This window comes from Narcine bancroftii, chromosome 2 (genome assembly GCF_036971445.1).
Source record: "Narcine bancroftii isolate sNarBan1 chromosome 2, sNarBan1.hap1, whole genome shotgun sequence".
Classification (NCBI taxonomy): domain Eukaryota; kingdom Metazoa; phylum Chordata; class Chondrichthyes; order Torpediniformes; family Narcinidae; genus Narcine; species Narcine bancroftii.
Window position 1 is genome coordinate 278,665,805 of NC_091470.1, and position 19,121 is coordinate 278,684,925.

Here is a 19,121-nt window from a genome sequence, read left to right on the forward strand (position 1 = left end):
GTTTACCTCTAGTTTGTGGACCGACATTGCCAACCTGTGGGCCGCTCAGCTACACCATACGATGCCATACTACTTGCAATCCAATGGCATGGTGGAGCGTTTCCACAGGCACCTCAAGACTGCCCTCATGACCAGACTCAAGGGCTCCCACTGGGTGGACGAGCTACCATGGGCACTGCTGGGCATCCGAACAGCGCCGAAAGAAGACCTCCATGCATCCTCCGCTGAACTTGTCTATGGAGTCCCACTCACGGTTCCCGGGGATTCCGTTCCACAGGCCAGAGGGCAGCAGGAGTCAACCACCTTCCTGGACAGGCTGCGCGAAATGGTCGGTAACCTGGCACCGATCCCACCCTCCAGATACGGACAAGCCAAGTCCAACATCCCCAAAGATCTCAAGGACTGTGAGTACACGCAGAGGACCCCACTGTTCACCATTGCAGAAGCCATACGAAGGTCCCTTTCAAGTCATCCGGAACAACGGAGTCACCTTCGAGCTGGACATCGGTGGTAAACCAAAGGTCTTCACTACAGATAGACCCAAACCTGCCCACACAGACCCAGCAGAACCCATGGAGAAAACAACACCTCAACGCAGAGGCAGACCACAAAAGACTTTGGGGACTATAGCTACAGACACTATAAACTGTACTGTCAGTTCTGGGGGCGGAGGGGGTCATGTGGTGACCCTCAATTGTGGAGATCGGGCTGGCACATTGCACTGCAGCAGATGCAGACAGCATCGCTAAAGTGACTCATAGGACAATGAACCAGCAGGGGTAGAAGCTGGGTCAGCATCAGACCAACAGCCCTAAATTGGTGTTGGTCAAGCTGCCAAGCTAACTCAGCAGAAACAGACTGGGGAAGAAGGGCATTCATATGCATAGATGTTCCTGCCCGCTATTGTTATTCATATGGCTGACTCAGTCAATCAGCAAAAACGGCAGGAACTTGAACAGTAAAAAAGCAGCCTTTCCAGCCCTAATAAAGAAGTGAGCTTAACCTGCCACACTGTGTGTGTGTGTGTATGTGTGTTTCTTTGTAGTAGTTAGCTACACATTAATATATTTTCCGAAGTTTGTCTATTTTTAACAAAACTTATCCGGTCCATATTTATTAATTCAGGAAGATAATCATTAATCCTATTCGCTAATACTTTTGCTATAATTTTATAATCAACATTTAATAATGATAGGTCTATATGAAGCTGGTTTTAATGGATCTCTATCTTATCGACGTAGAAAAAGTTTCTGGAAGATAATGCAGTTTAAAGGCTTGTTTTATCACCTTCCTCACTGACAAAAGGCAAAGGAGGAAACACCCAACCCCAACAAACCAATTTTCCCCTGCAACCGCTGCAACCGTGTCTGCCTGTCCCGCATCGGACTTGTCAGCCACAAACGAGGCTGCAGCTGACGTGGACATTTACCCCCTCCATAAATCTTCGTCCGCGAAGCCAAGCCAAAGAAGAAAGAAGAAGAAATAAAGGAATCAATGTCCTTAAATTCTTTGTAAAATTCTGCTAGGAACCCATCTTCTCCTTAGAGATTTATTATTTTATAAACTATTTTTTTTTCCTTTGGCTTGGCGGACGAAGATTTATGGAGGGGTAATGTCCACGTCAGCTGCAGGCTCGTTTGTGGCTGACAAGTCCGATGCGGGACAGGCAGACGCGGTTGCAGGGGAAAATTTGTTGGTTGGGGTTGGGTGTTGGGTTTTTCCTCCTTTGTCTTTTGTCAGTGAGGTGGGCTTTGCGGTCTTCTTCAAAGGAGGTTGCTGCCCGCCGAACTGTGAGGTGCCAAGATGCACGGTTTGAGGCGATATCAGCCCACTGGCAGTGGTCAATGTGGCAGGCACCAAGAGATTTCTTTAAGCAGTCCTTGTACCTCTTCTTTGGTGCACCTCTGTCTCAGTGGCCAGTGGAGAGCTCGCCATATAACATGATCTTGGGAAGGCGATGGTCCTCCATTCTGGAGACGTGACCTACCCAGCGCAGTTGGATCTTCAGCAGCGTGGATTCGATGCTGTCGGCCTCTGCCATCTCGAGTACTACGATGTTGGTGATGAAGTCGCTCCAATGAATGTTGAGGATGGAGCAGAGACAACACTGGTGGAAGCGTTCTAGGAGCCATAGGTGATGCCGGTAGAGGATCCATGATTCGGAGCCGAGCAGGAGTGTGGGTATGACAATGGCTCTGTATACGCTTATCTTTGTGAGGTTTTTAAGTTGGTTGTTTTTCCAGACTCTTTTGTGTAGTCTTCCAAAGGCGCTATTTGCCTTGGCGAGTCTGTTGTCTATCTCTTTGTCGATCCTTGCATCCGATGAAATGGTGCAGCCGAGATAGGTAAACTGGTTGACCGTTTTGAGTTTTGTGTGCTCGATGGAGATGTGGAGGGAGCTGGTAGTCATGGTGGGGAGCTGGCTGATGGAGGACCTCTGTTTTCTTCAGGCTGACTTCCAGGCCAAACATTTTGGCAGTTTCTGCAAAACAGGATGTCAAGCGCTGAAGAGCTGGCTCTGAATGGGCAACTAAAGCGGCATCGTCTGCAAAGAGTAGTTCACAGACAAGTTGCTCTTATGTCTTGGTGTGAGCTAGTGCATCATAAACCTCTTGTTCAGTTAATGGACTAACTAAATCATCTTTATATACTTCAGTTAAAATTGGTAATATCATTTGTGACAATATTAATCTTACCTCCTCATCATGTAATGATTCAGATGTATATAACTTTTCATAAAATTCCTTAAATATATCATTTATTTTTGTGGTTTAAATGTCACTTCATTGTTATTCTGTGGTATTTCATTAATTGTTTGAAAGAATTGTTCTGCTTTTAATTGGCAAGCTAAAACTTTTGTGATTGTTCTCCAAATTCACAGTATTTCTGCTTCAACCGTAAATTCATTTTCTCTGTTCTATGTTAACATTGTATTATATTGTAATTTCTTATTAATTACACTTCTATATTTATTCTCAGATGATTTTTCAATTTGTTTTTCCAATATTGTAATTTCCTTTTCTAATTTATCTATATCGTTCATATACTGCTTTGTTTTGAAGTGTAATTTATAATTTGTCCTCTTAAATAAGCTTTTGATGCATCCCAAATAATAAACATATATTCTGTTGAATGTAAATTAGTATCGCAAAACAATTCTATATGTTGTCTTATAAAAAGACAAAAATCTACCCTTTTCAATAATAAAGAATTTAATCTCCATCTGTACACTGTTGTTTTTCAGCAAATTCTAATTCAATCAACAATGGAGAATGATCAGATTATATTCTTGTTTTATAATCAACATTTAAAACTCTTAATTGATTTTGAGCCGAAAGCAAAAAAAAAATTCTAGAATATCAAATCTACCAGAATAAAGAGTAATCCCTATCTTTAGGATGCATCCTGCTCCATATATCAATTAAATTAAAATCTTTCATTAAGGATAACAATGTTTTAGCCGCTTTTGATTTAACTATGGTTCTCGTTGATTTACCCAACTAAGGTGCCAAACAAAAATTAAAATTGAAACCTACTAAAACATTTTCATATACATCTATTAAATTCAAAAAAGTACCTTATTTAAATTTCTGGTACATATATGTTTAACAAAGTCCATATATGTTTAACAAAGTCCACTCCTCAGAAAATATTTGACAATTTACCATTATGTATCTTCCCGCTGGATCTGGAATTACACTTTGAATTTTAACTGGTAGATTTTTCTTAAATAAAATTGCTACTCCTCTAGCTTTAGAATTAAATGTAGAAAAAAATTACCTGACCTATCCAATCTCTTTTCAATTTCAAATGTTCATTTTCAGATAAATGAGTCTTTTGTAAAAAAGCACTATCTACTCCCAATTTCTTAATATAAGATAAAATCTTCTTTCTTTTTATAATCCTGTTAATATTAAAACTCAAAATCTTAACTGCTTTATTCATTATCTTTATCCATATTTTTTTTAAATATTGTTCAGCACTCCTATCCATGTAAACACATTATAAAAGTTATTATAAAAAAGAAAAAAAGATAACCCCCCTCCCCCCCACCAAATGTTAAAGATACTAGTATTACCATCTTCCATTTTACGGGTCATGGTCAAACCATGAAAACACATATAGCCATCAGAAATAAACAAACACATCCCCTGACCCCTGGGGGGGGGGGGGGGGGGAACAAAACTTTCCTGTATAACAATACTTCCCCATACAAAGTCTCTTCATCATCAAAAAAGAGAAAAGACTAAAAGAAAAGAAAAAGTCAGAATACACCCCCTTTTTATGCATCTGTAATTTATTTCAGCAAATCATCATCTATTGTTACTTGAGTTTTAGACAAACCATTCGCATATTCTTCAGCCTGAACATGATTTGTAAAAATTACATTCTGCTGATCTTGCAAAAATATTTTTAAAGTAGCTGGATAATGAAGAACAAATCTATAACTTTTTAATCATACAAAACCTTCTTAACCGGTTCTTCAAAAGAGTTTGACTCAAATCTGGATAAAAATGTTTTTTATCCCCTTCATAATTCAAAGGTCCATATTCTTTAGCTCTTCTCATCACTAAACTAAGTATCTTCTCTCTATCTTGATAGTTCAAAAATCTAATCAAGATAGAAGGAGATCTCTGGTTAGGGCCCAGCTTTGGTCTATGAGCTCTCTCAATCAAAATCTTATCTTCAAAATACTCTTCTCCAATCATTTTTGGTGTCCATTCTTGAAAAAAAAAAATCAGATCACATCTTGACCTTCTTTACCTTCAGACATCCCCACTATTTTAAGATATTCCTTCTACTGTAGTTTTCCAAGATGTCAACTTTCTCAAGTAATATTTCATTCATAGAAATCAAAGTAGTCGTTGAATCTTCATTAACATGTTGTACTTCTTCACGCACATCTTGAATGTTCTCTTCCACTTTATCAACTCTTTGTGAAACATTATTTATTAATTTAATCATATCAATGCTAACTTGCTTTAGTGTTAAAAATTTAAAATTACTCTCCAGTGTATCAGAACATTTATCAATTTTAGTTTCAATTTTATCCATTTTCTTATTAAAAGTCATTTTCTTGCCTTTAGATCTTCCTTCTTCTGAGCTTGTCCCTTCTTCTTCACTTACAGAATCAGCAGAGTCCTCTTCCACATTAGAAGTGCCCCCTCTTGCTCAGAGGTGGAGACACTGGAGTGGCCCTTTAAAAGTTGTGGTTTTTTTCTGAAATTATTTTCTTCTGCAGCGTGCATGCGCGACTCCTCGCTCATGTGCGATGCAGTTTTAATTTTTCCAACGACGCCATCTATGTGGGTACTGCAGAGAAGGATCCGGAGGATGGTCCTTCACTAGGCCCCTCACCAGCGGATCCGGATCCAACTTCAGTGGCCTGCTTCGATGACAAGGTAGGCCCGAGTTCTCTCTCCTTTCTCTCTTCCCATTTTTATTTTGGTATATTCTTTTTTTTAAATTTTTTTTCACACCATAAATCACAATAGCCATGATATACACTTTTTCTTTTTCACACATTTACAGTGACTTTTTCTCCCTCCCCCCCTCCCTCCTCCCAAGCCACCCCCCCACACCCCCCCCTCTCATCCATTTTAGGTATACAATCTAGGTTGCATTAATTCAGTCAGACAATGTTGTCATTCAACAAAAATACACCAGAAATTCTACTGAGTCCATTCTTTTCTTTCCTTCTCCTTCCATCAACTTAGGTAATGTTTGTCCCCGGTAGGTTTTCGCTATTGTATTTAATGTAAGGCTCCCATACTTGTTCGAATATTTCAATATTATTTCTTAAACTATATGTTATTTTTTCCAATGGAATACATTTATTCATTTCTATATACCATTGTTGTATTTTCAAATTATCTTCCAATTTCCAGGTTGACATAATACATTTTTTTGCTACGGCTAGAGCTATCTTAACAAATCTTTTTTGTGCATCCTCCAAATCAATTCCAAATTCTTTGTTTTTTATGTTACTTAGGAGGAAGATCTCTGGATTCTTTGGTATATTGTTTTCTGTTATTTTATTTAATATCTGATTTAGATCTTCCCAAAATTTTTCTACTTTCTCACATGTCCAGATTGCATGAATTGTTGTTCCCATTTCTTTTTTACATCGAAAACATCTATCAGTTACTGTTGGGTCCCATTTATTTAACTTTTGCGGTGTAATGTATAGTCTATGTAACCAATTATATTGTATCATACGTAGCCTCGTATTTATTGTGTTTCTCATCGTTCCAGCACATAATTTCTCCCATGTTTCCTTTTTTATCTTTATATTTAAATCTTGTTCCCATTTTTGTTTAGTTTTACCATTTGTTTCCTCATTCTCCTTTTCTTGCAGTTTAATATACATATTTGTTATAAATCTTTTGATTAACATTGTATCTGTAATCACATATTCAAGGTTACTTCCCTCTGGTAAACTCAGATTGCTTCCTAATTTATCCTTCAAGTAGGATCTCAGTTGGTAATATGCCAGCGCTGATTCTCCAGTTATATTGTACTTATCTTTCATTTGTTCAAAGGATAAGAATCTACTTCCTGAAAAACAATTTTCTATTCTTTTAATCCCTTTTTTTTCCCATTCTCTAAAGGAAAGGTTGTCTATTGTAAAAGGGAGTAGCTTATTTTGCGTCAATATTAGTTTTGGTAATTGATATTTTGTTTTATTTTTTTCTACATGGATCTTCTTCCAAATATTGAGGAGATGATGTAATACTGGAGAAGTTCTATGTTGTACCAATTTTTCGTCCCATTTATATAATATGTGTTCAGGTATCTTTTCCCCTATTTTATCTAATTCTAATCTCGTCCAGTCTGGTTTTTCCCTTGTTTGATAAAAATCTGATAGGTATCTTAATTGTGCAGCTCTATAATAATTTTTAAAGTTTGGTAATTGTAAGCCTTGTTTATACCATTCTGTCAATTTATCTAGTGCTATCCTCAGTTTCCCCCCTCTCCATAAAAATTTCCTTATTATTTTCTTTAACTCTTTGAAGAATTTTTCTGTCAGTTGTATTGGCAGTGCCTGAAATAAGTATAATATCCTTGGAAAAATGTTCATTTTAATACAGTTTATCCTTCCTATCAGTGTTAGTGGTAGATCTTTCCAATGCTCTAAATCGTCCTGTAATTTTTTCATTAGTGGATTATAATTGAGTTTATATAATTGGCCTAGATTTTTGTTTATTTGTACACCTAGGTATCTTATTGCCTGCATTTGCCATCTGAATGGAGATTCCTTCTTAAATTTTGAGAAATCCGCATTATTCATAGGCATTGCTTCACTTTTATTTACGTTTATCTTGTAACCCGACACTTCTCCATAATCCTTCAATTTCTTATATAATTCTTTTATTGATAGTTCTGGTTCTGTTAAGTACACTATAACATCATCCGCAAATAGACTGATTTTATATTCCCTGTCTTTTATTTTTATTCCTTTTATATTATCTATTCTTATCGATTCTGCTAGTGGTTCTATAGCTAGCGCAAACAATAAAGGTGATAGTGGGCATCCCTGCCGCGTTGACCTGCTTAAGTTAAATTGCTTTGATACATGTCCATTTACTGTCACTTTCGCTAACGGTCCCTTATATAATGCTTTAATCCAATTAATATACTTCTCCGGTAAACTGAATTTTTGCAATACTTTGAACAAATAATTCCATTCTACTCTGTCGAAGGCCTTCTCTGCGTCTAAAGCAACTGCTACTGCAGGTGCTTTATTTCCTTCTACTGCATGAATTAAGTTAATAAATTTACAAATATTGTCTGTTGTGCGTCTTTTTTTGATAAATCCAGTTTGGTCTAAATTTACCATTTTCGGTACCTGTTCTGCTAATCTGTTTGCTAATAGTTTAGCTATTATCTTGTAGTCTGTGTTTAGCAAAGATATTGGTCTATATGATGCTGGTAAGAGTGGATCTTTCCCTTGTTTTAGTAGTACTGTAATTATTGCTGTTTTACATGAATCTGGTAAGCTTTGTGTTTCATCAATCTGGTTGATTACATCCAGGAGGGGCGGTATTAATAAGTCTTTAAATGTTTTGTAGAATTCTATTGGAAATCCATCCTCTCCTGGTGTCTTATTATTTGGTAATTTTTTTATTATCTCTTGTATTTCTACTATTCCAAATGGTTCTGTTAATTTATTTTGTTCCTCTATTTGTAGTTTTGGTAGTTCAATTTTAGTCAAAAATTCCTCTATTTTCCCTTCTTTCCCTTAGTTTTCAGTTCGGTATAATTGTTCATAGAATTCTCTAAAGTTTTCCTTAATTTCTTTTGGATTATATGTAATTTGTTTGTCTTTTTTCCTTGATGCCAATACCATTTTCTTAGCTTGTTCTGTCTTAAGCTGCCTTGCTAGGATTTTGTGCGTTTTTTCCCCTAGTTCATAATATTTCTGTTTTGTCTTCATTATATTCTTCTCTACCTTATATGTTTGTAATGTTTCATATTTTATTTTTTTATCCGCCAATTCTCTTCTTTTAGTTGTATCTTCCTTCATTGCTAATTTTTTTTCTATGTTTACTATTTCCCTTTCCAACTGCTCTGTTTCCTGATTATAGTCCTTCTTCATCTTGGTTACATAGCTTATTATTTGCCCTCTAATGAATGCTTTCATTGCGTCCCATAGTATAAACTTCCACTGATTCCGTATTTACTTCAAAATACATTTTCAATTGTTTTTCAATAAATTCTCTAAAATCTTGTCTTTTAAGTAGCATGGGGTTTAATCTCCATCTATACATTCTTGGAGGGATGTCCTCTAGCTTTACTGTCAATATTAAGGGTGAATGGTCCGATAGTATTCTCGCTTTATATTCTGTTTTTCTTACTCTATCCTGCATACTAGCTGATAACAAAAATAGGTCTATTCTTGAGTATGTTTTATGTCTAGCCGAGTAGTATGAGTATTCCTTTTCTTTTGGGTTTTGTTTCCTCCATATATCCAAAAGTTTCATTTCTTGCATTGATTTAATTATAAATTTGGTTACTTTGTTCTTCCTGTTAATTTTTTCCCCCGTTTTATCCATATTTGGATCCAAATTCAGGTTGAAATCCCCTCCTATTAGTATGTTCCCTTGCGTATTAGCTACCTTCAAAAAGATATCTTGCATAAACTTTTGATCTTCTTCGTTAGGTGAATATACATTAAGTAGATTCCAAAACTCCGAATATATCTGACATTTTATCATAACATATCTCCCTGCTAGATCTATTATTTCCTCTTCTATTTTAAATGGCACATTTTTACTAATTAATATAGCCACTCCTCTTGCTTTTGAATTATGTGATGCTGCTGTTACATGTCCTACCCAATCTCTCTTTAATTTCTTGTGCTCCAATTCAGTTAAGTGTGTTTCTTGCACAAATGCTATATCAATTTTTTCCTTTTTCAGTAAATTTAGTAGTTTCTTCCTTTTAATTTGGTTATGTATTCCATTAATATTTAAAGTCATATAGTTCAGCGTAGCCATTTTATACTTTGTTTATCTTCTCCTTCCGTTTTTCCATCATTACCTTTCCTCCTTTTCCATTTCTGTTTTCTTATTTTCGACTCTTTATAAGACAACATTCCTACAACATCCAACATTTTCCTTATTCTCCTATTTATATCTTCTTTATCCCCAATCTCCCCTTCTCCTCCTGAGTTGTCCTTTATCCCTTGTCGGACAACCACATCTCCCCTCTCCATTTGGGTTTGCGAATTCACTCGCAAGCGTCAACTGATTTTGCAGTGACCGCTATTTCTCCCCACCCAGCCCTCCCCAGAAAAGATTTCACTTTTCATATGTAACAAAGGTCACTCTTTTAATTCCCTCCTTATTCTCTCTATTCCATTACCTTCCCTTATTCATTCTTGTCTATACTATCTATATTTTCCTCTAAGTACAGATACCTTCACGTATACACATTTTATCTATTCACTCTTATACCTCTTTACCCACATACATATCAATCGTTATCATTTTTACTCTCATTACCCGTCTTCATCCCTCAGTCTATTTTTGTAATTGTTCTGCAAATTTTCGTGCTTCTTCTGGGTCCGAGAATAGTCTGTTTTGTTGTCCTGGAATAAATATTTTCAATACCGCTGGATGCTGTAGTATAAATTTATACCCTTTCTTCCATAAAATCGCCTTTGCTGTATTGAACTCCTTTCTCTTCTTTAGGAGTTCAAAACTTATATCTGGATAAATGAAGATTTTTTGCCCTTTATACTCCAGTGGTTTGTTGCCCTCTCTTACTTTTTCCATTGTCTTCTCCAGTACCTTTTCTCTTGTAGTATATCTTAGGAATTTTACTACAATAGATCTTGGTTTTTGTTGTGGTTGTGGTTTAGAGGCCAATGCTCTATGTGCCCTTTCTATTTCCATTTCTTGCTGTAGTTCTGGACATCCTAGGGTCTTAGGGATCCACTCTTTTATAAACTCCCTCATATTCTTGCCTTCTTCATCTTCCTTAAGGCCCACTATCTTTATGTTATTTCTTCTGTTATAATTTTCCATTATATCTATTTTTTGAGCTAACAGTTCTTGTGTCTCTATCGCTTTTTTATTAGATTCCTCCAATTTCTTTTTTAAGTCTTCTACCTCCATTTCTGCTGCTACTGCCCGCTCTTCCATCTTGTCCATTTTCTTTCCCATTTCTGTTAAGGTCATATCTATTTTATTCATTTTCTCTTCTGTGTTGTTTATTCTTTTTCTTAAATCATTAAATTCCTGTGTTTGCCATTCTTTAAATGACTCCATGTATCCTTTAATAAGAGAAAGTACCTCCTTTATCTTGCCTTTCTTTTCTTCTTCTATTTCACTGTATTCTTCCTCTTCCTCTTCTTCTTCCTCTGGGTTGGCCATCTGTTGTTTCTTTGTTGCCCTTCTCTTCTTTCTTGTTTCCATTGTCTTCTGTGGTCTCTTCTTGCTGCAGGTGTTCTGCAGCTGTCGTTGCCGGCTGTGGAGATCGTCTCCCCAGCTGGTCCCCCCTCCCATCGGTGTGTTTTTTTTCGCGCATGCGCGGTTGCGCACTTTTACTCGGCTCCGCGAGCCATTTTTGTAGTCCATTATCTACCGACCTGAGGGAGCGGGTTTCTCTCTCCACAGCGGGCCTCTTCGAACAGGTAAGGCCTTCACCTTCTTCCTCCGTTGTCTTCTCTTCCTCTCTTCTTACCGTTGCTTTCGATTTTTCTTTTTTTGTCACCATCTTCTTTCCACCTTTATACTCACTTTTCTTTAACTTTTATTTCTGTGCCTTTGTGTTTTCCTTTATTTTTCCCGACTTTTCTGGAGAGGGCTGGAGTTCACTGTCCGGCCACTACTCCATCACGTGACTCCCCCTCATTTTGGTATATTTTTACAGCTTTTTCTTTCTTCAGTGACATAATTTTTCCTTCTGATACACACTTTAAAATAACTTCAAAATAGTTTTTATGACTTTAACTTTTCTTAAAATGTACTTTTTTTAGTAAATCCCTTGGGAGTCGGTAGAGTGCGTGGTGTTGCAAATGACATCATCACCCTTAATTAAGAGGACTACCCGATGCCTCACCTTCCTGTCGATCCTTCTGAATTATTTGATACTCCTGAAATGTTTTTGTAATGCCCATTAAATCATACTCATTTGCACTGATTTGTGCAATGAGCACTAATTTTTTTATCGGAATGCCGCAGCATTCAAAACAAATGCTTTTACGCTCATTAACGTTAAAATCTAGTAGCAATGTAGCCCTTTTTATCTCTTGCGTTTGATTTTTCTGCCTTCCACTTTTATCTTTTCTAACTTTTTCCTTTCTCTTCATTTGACTCACCTCTGTTCATCTGCATAGGTTCTGCTCCACTACCATAATAGTTTAAACTCTCCCAAATAGCCATAGATACCCTATTTGTGCTAGTCCCACCTCCCCAGATCCAAAAATCTGAAACCCTGCCTCCTGTAACACTCCTTGAACCATGTATTCATATCAGAACTATCATGCTATTTCTACTCATGGCACATAGATTAAGATAGTGATCCTGAGATAACGCATTTAATATCCCAAGTCCCTAAATTCAGATTAAGTGTTTTTTTTAAAAACCATTTTTGTTGGCACTTACATGCACCACTACAAATGTCTATTCACCTTCCCCCTTCAGAATGCCCCATAGCCACTCGTGTAATGTTCTTGACCTTTCCATCTCTTTACACTTCTTATTTACTGCCAAGGTATATTTTTCATAATAACCATAACTGGACCAATATGATTTTGATATTTTGGCTATTGAAAAAATGCACTGTACATGTTGATAATTGCTCTGAGATTGTACTGCTTTATTTATTAACCTTTTCTCTTAACTTCTTCAAAAATAGAATCTCATATCATTGTTCTTCTTTTAATTTCTCCTGCCAGATGCTCGACACAAAATCTCAGTCCAAACTTGCAACACGTCCATCTTTCTACTTGTGTTGTGCCAACCTCAATGGCTGTCTGGACATCCTCTGATCAGCCCACTGACACGCTCATCTCTACCTCCTTACAAAAAAGTCTACCTGTTTCTTCCTGCTGACCATTTCCTGAAACCAAAAAATGCAACGTTGAATGGAGAAGGAAACCGAAAATGATGGACATTCCTCGCTGCTGATTCCTGCCCCCAATCCCTCTTTGAAGCCTTACATACTGCCACACATTTCACTCTTCCTCTGCTCACAAATTGTTACTGCACTTATTCAATATTCTCCACTGGAAGGGTAGAAATTTCTTTCAACAAAAGGAATGTGTTTGGTCCTATGTTCTAAAAACTATGATCATTTCTACTTCCACTAGCACCCTGGCATTCCATTCCAGATACCTACCATAATCTTTCCCTTCATATCTTCTTTAAACTTTATCTCCCTCTCACCTTAATGTATGTGCTCCAGTACTTGACATTTGTAGCCAGGATAAAGATTTAACTGTCCACCTCACATAATTTTATACAATTCTATTAGGTCTCCCTGCAGCCTCAGATGCTCCAGAGTAATCAACCCAAGTTTGTTCAACCTCTCCTTAATAGCTCATAATCTAATATCCAGACACATCCCTGTAAATTTCTTCTGTACCCTTTCCAAAGTCTCCATATCCTTCCTGTAATGTGGTGACCAGAAATGCACACAATATTCCAAATGCAGCCAAACCAGTTTTATATAGCATAAACTCAATTGTAGGCCCTCCACCCATTACAAACCTGGACACATCCCCGCTAAATGTGAGGAATTTTTAAAATTCTTCATTGACGAAGTTGAGAACATTAAGAAAAACATCCCCCCCACCCCCTGCAACCTAACTAAACCACATCACTGTCCACATAACCTGGACGGTTTCAGTCCCATCATACTAGAAAGATTATGCTTACCATGAAACCTACAACTTTCCCCCTTGACACTATCCCTACCACCCTCCTGAAGGATGTCTTTGACATTGCAGGTCCAAGCATCCTTTCCATCATCAACAGCTTTCTAGCTACTGGGACTGACCCAACCTTCTGAAAAAACCTAACCTTGACCCCACTATCCCCAAAAATGTAAGTCCTTCAAAACTTCCTTTCCTCTCCAAAGTCATTGGAAAAAGTAATATTTAACCAATTATCTCTCTACCATCACCAAAATAACAGAAAAGTTTCAGTCTGGATACAAAGCCCACCACAGCACAGAGACGGCCTTATTGAAGGTATACAACAACCGACTCCTCACCAAAGACTCAGGTGGCGCAGCTGTTCTAATGCTCCTAGATCTCAGTGCAGCAGTCAATCATGCTATTCTGATAGAAGGTCTCCAGCAGAAGGTCAGCATCAATGGCGTGGCCCTGAGCTGTTTCAAATCTTAATCCACTGACTGGGTTTCACAGACAACATGGGCAATTACACTCTCTCCTGCACGGTTCTGCAAGGATCCATCCTCGGCCCCATTCTTTTCTTGCTGTACATGCTCCTCCTCAGCCATATCATGCAGAAACATGGCATTTCCTTCCACTGTTACGCCAATGAGGCTCTACCTCCCTCTAAAACTGGATGATCAGTCAAAAATCACCAACCTCACCAACTGTCTGGAAGACATAAAATCCTGGATTGCCTACAACTTTCTCCAACTTAATTAAACAAAATCTGAGATCATCCTATTCAGCCCCCCGAATTTCACCAAAAATATACACCACTCCCTAGGGGCCTTCATTCAATAAAATCATGAAGGCTTGCCAGTGGTTATACTTCATTATGTGTTTGAGATTTGTTATGTCACCAAAGACTTGCAAATTTCTACATGGAGATTATGACTGGTCATTTTGTTGTCTGCTATGGAGGTGCCAATGCTCAAGCCAAGAAGAGGCTACAGAGAGTTGTAAACTTGGCCAGCACTATCATATCTACAAGAGGCAGTGTCTAAGGAAAGCAACCTTATCATCAAGGACCCTCACCAACCAGTCCATGCCCACTTCTCACTGCTACCATCAGGAAGGAGGTCGAGGAGCCTGAAGACAAACACCCAAGGGCACAAAAACAGCTTCTTCCCCTCTGCCACAGACCCTACCTTACATTTATCCTCAGATTGTAATTTATATCAATTTTTGGACCTGTAATCCTTCCACAAAACAAAGAACTTTGGGAAACAGGTTCATGACAATAAATTCTAACGTCTATTCTCAATGAAGGCAATTATGACACGTGTCTTATTTATCAACCCACTTGCGCGGCCACAAGGAGCTTGGGACTTGGATCCCCTAGATTCTTCTTTACATCAATTGTCCGATCATTAACTGTGTACTTTCTTCCTTGCATTTGACTTCCCAGATATACCTTATGTGATGACATATCAGGTTACATTAAAAGAACAATGTATATACAAGCTGCTACTGTAAATTAAAAATTGGAATGCAATATTAAAGTAAAAATAATTCAAATTGAATCATTCACTTGGCAAGATCTTGGAAGCCTGGAGAGTAGCCAATGCTGTATCTTTGATCTATAAGGGAAAGAGTTTATTCCAAAAAGTTATAGGATGGAGACCTGGGGAGTGAAGCTGATGGAAGGATCAACTCATGATTAAAATGGCAAAGCAAATTTAATGGGCCTACTTCTGCTCATATATCTTGTGATCACTGGTAGGGAAAACATTGGAGAGGTAGTTAGGGATTGAATTTATCCTCATTTGGAAAGGCCTGGTCAGATTACAGACATGCTGTGTGGCTTTGTGCTGGGCAGGTCATGCCTTACAAATTTCAAGTATTTTGAGGAGGTAACAAAGATGGTTGATTGACATGGATGTTATCCACATAGAATTTAGTAAGACATATGACAAGATTCCTCAAGGTAGGCTGAACCAGAAGGTATAGATGCATGGGATCCACAGTGAATTGATAGCTTGAGCCTTGTGTGTGTATATGAATGAACTGGATGAGTTAACAAGTTTGCAGATGATACTAAGACTGGTGGACTGTGGACAGAGAACTAAGGGTTAAAGAACAGAACAGTTTATGGATCAGTTACAAATAAGGGCAGGGAAATGGCAGGTGGAGTTTCATCCAGACAAGTGTGAGGTCTTTAACTTTGGGAGGTAAAGGGAACACTTAAAATCAATGATGCGCAAAGGGATCAGGAGATCCAGGTCCTTAGCTCTGTGAAAGTGGTCACGCGTTGATTGGGTGATAAAGAAAGTGCATGCTCTGATTACCTTTATTGGGTGGGGCACTGAGTACAAAAGTAAGAAAGTCACATTGGAGATGTACAAATTCCTTTGTTAGGCTGCATTTTGGAACACTATGTGCAGCTTTGGTTGCCACACTACAGGAAGAATATGGAGGCAATGGAAATAGGTTTATCATAATGTTGCCTGATTTATATGAGTTCTGGGGAGAAGTTGGACAAACTTGAGTTGTTTTCTCTATAACATCAAAGGATGATCAAAAAGAAACCTTATTGAAATTTATAAAATCATGAGGCATTGTCAGTGTGAAGTCAGAATCTTCCCCCCCCCATGGTTTTAAAGTGTCGTACACTGCAGGATATGCATTTAAAACAAAGAAAAGGAATTTTGAGAAAGAAAAGGAATTTTTAAATAATAGAAAGTGGTGCTTGTATGGAACAGGCTGTTGGGGAGAGGTGGAAACAGATACTATAGGAGTGTTGAAGCTTCCAATTGACACATGAATATGAAGGGGATGAAGAGATATCCATCTACTGCAAGCAGCAGATTTTTAGCTTGATTTGCAGCTCATGTTTGGCACAGACAGGTGGGCCAAAGAGCCTGTTCCCATGCTGTCTTGTCCTTTATATGTTAACACAATCTATAAAATTGTTTTATTGTCCAAATAATGACTAATCAGTAATGAGGAGTCAGAACATAGGATGGAGAGAAGCTGGTTAGGTGTGCTAGAACAACAATCTTGCTCTCAATAACAGCAAGATAAAGATGTTTATCGTGGACTTGAAGAAGGGAAGGCAAGGGACCACACACCTGTCTTCAATAGTGGAGGAGAGGGTTAATTCCTTCAGGTTCCACATTATCAGAGGATTTCTCCTGAACCATGCACATTGAAATGACCATAAAGACAACACATGATGCCTCTACATTGTAGGAAGTCTGAAAAGATTTGGCATGCCATTGAACTTCTAGGGGTGCACTGTAAAAGTTGCATCACAACCCTAGTTTGGTCATTTGAGTGCTCAGGGTCACAAAAAGGTGCCTAAAGTAGCAAACATAGTGGCTGGCCTCAAATCTGTTGAAAACATCGATGTCATGCACTCCACCAAGAAGGCATCCAACCTCATAAGGGTTCCCTATTACTTTGGTCACAACATTTTCTTGCTGCTACCTTCAAGCAGAAGTCCAGCACCTGTAGGTTCAAAAGAGTACATTTCTCCGAACAGCTATCTGGTTCTTGAATCTCCCTGTACTACCTTAACTATAAACTATTTCAGGATCACCAAAACATGTTTGCACCATTGAAACACAGGATTTCTGCATAAACTGAAATTGCATTTGTTTTATATCGTGTTTGATATTTATTAACTCTTTCTGTTTTATATGTTGCAAATTAATTTACAAATATTGCTGTTGGTGTATCTTTATACAAGTGTGTCTGCAGCAAATAAGTTTGGTACGGGTGTATATTGCTCTTGTATATAAAGTCTCATTCTCATCCCACAAACTAATACCAAGCCCTCTCCAATCCCAAAATATTATTTCCTTCACTTTGACTGACCTCACCCCTTTTTCCAATCTCAGGAACCAGCCCATTACTCACTTCTGATGCCGACGACGACCCGCAGGCTTTCCCGACCCTAACCTCACTCTGAGCACAAGGACCTCCCATGGGCTCCCCCCCCCCCCACCCCCACCTACGTAACTCTACACCTGCCAGCCACCTGTGCATCCCTTCGACATAGAGAACCTGTTCCCTGAGCATCTCTCCGACCCCGGGATCAGCTTCCTGGGCATCCCTCGGACTTCTCGGACCAGCAACCTGGTCATCCGCCGACCCCCGGGGATTAACTCCTGGCCATCGCTCCGACTCCGGGGACCAACCTCAAACCCCCTCCATCCCTAGGTACTAACACACTGGGGATTACTCTGACCCCGGAGAGAAACCCCAAGACCCCTCCAAACCAAGTCGTATTCTCCATTCACCTCCCTCCACCACGCTTGGACAGTCGAACCCTCTGGCCTGAAGCCAGGCCCCTGGCGACGGATTGACCGCTGGGCCGGCTCACCTGGCAGCCCTTCTTGTGATGGAAGCCGACTACCACGATATGCAGCACAACCTGGGCCTCGGCACCCTCCTCCATCCTCAGCTGGAGAGCCACCCCACCACGCACTCACTTCCGCCTCCAATCAAGTGCAAGTGGCGTCACTGCGCACCGCATCGGCGCGCATGCTCAGAGGGAAGGAGGCCAGTCCTAACAGCGGTGCGGTGGGCTTTGGTCACCGGTTCTGTGGTAGGAGGCGGCCATGGCGCTCAATTTCTGCAAATGTTGGCAAGGCCAAAGAGAGTCTGTTTTGTAGGGTGAAGGTGCAGAGCAGGGAATTACTTGACATTGAAATAGTTACCACTGCTCATCTGTTGACCCATCCCTAAATCATTTATCCTGCTGACTGGGTGCCTACCTCTGCTGATGCTGTTGGCCAGTCTCCCTCAATGCTTTACTATCCCTATCCAGTGATCTGTCAAAATATCTTTCACTTTGTCAGAGTATCTTCCTCCAGAATCTCCTTTTACCAGCATGTTCCTCGTGATCACAAAAGGTTCAAAGGGCTTTCAGCTGAAAGCAAAGATGATGTGCTTACTTAGCGGTGCCATATTGGGCAGAGGGGCCTGTCTCTATGCTGCAACTCTGAAGTTACCCCAGGGCAATCAACCTATCCAATCTCATAACTGCAGCCCTCTAGTTCAGGCAACTGTGAAATGAAAGCCTTATGGATTCTCTATTGCTACCATGTCCTTCCTGTGGTATGGTGACCAGAACTGTACACAATATTCAAAGTGTGTTGTAACCAACCTTTTGTTCCACTACAAATTGACGTCAAAGTCTATTTTCATGAGCATGTCTCAAAATTCATTGTGGCAGCATTGCTGGTGCAAATATTGCTATGAATTACATTTTTTTTTAAGTATAAAATGAAGAGAAAGTGGTGTCTGTGGTTCATTATCCATTTCAGAAATCTGACAATCAGAAGAAATGAATTTATTGTACGCAACGTATTGACCTGCAAAAGCAAGCACAATAATTTTTCATCATCTAATCCACCTCTGCTGCCATGATTTAGGGAGCTATGGCCTCCAAAGTCTTTCCATAAATGAACAATATTTTAAACACCTGCAATTTACTCTGTCCTATCAGAATTTGACCTTTCAAAGAGCATATCTTTGCACTTGCCGGGCTTCAATTACAACTGCTTCTGCTCTGCCAAACTTTCCATCTGATGTTAGTCCCACCATGTATAGACAAATATCTACTGCCCTGCATAATCTCTCCTGTGCTGACTTCTTCCAATCAGTCCCTGCATTTCAAAGTGAACCCATGTCCCATAGAAACTTCAACAACTTCCTGACCACTGAGGTTAAGGCTCACTAACATGTAGCTTCCAGGCATCCCTTC

The 19,121-nt window shown here is 39.0% G+C and overlaps 1 protein-coding gene across 4 annotated transcripts in view; it reads right to left on the reverse strand.

Annotated features, from left to right (window-relative positions):
- avl9 (AVL9 homolog (S. cerevisiase)) overlaps window positions 1-17,849 on the reverse strand; it is a 129,520-nt gene extending 111,671 nt beyond the window's left edge. The window contains exons 1-2 of one of the 4 annotated variants that reach the window (XM_069921076.1): window positions 17,736-17,782; window positions 1,988-2,482 (exon numbers count right to left, since the gene is read on the reverse strand). In XM_069921076.1, the coding sequence (XP_069777177.1) occupies window positions 1,988-2,410 (423 nt within the window). In that variant the 5' untranslated portion in view covers window positions 2,411-2,482; window positions 17,736-17,782. Of the gene's footprint in view, window positions 1-1,987; window positions 2,483-17,735 lie in introns of all 4 variants that reach the window. The other 3 variants (XM_069921080.1, XM_069921078.1, XM_069921079.1) reach the window with 3 other exon arrangements.
- Window positions 17,850-19,121: the final 1,272 nt, after the last annotated feature.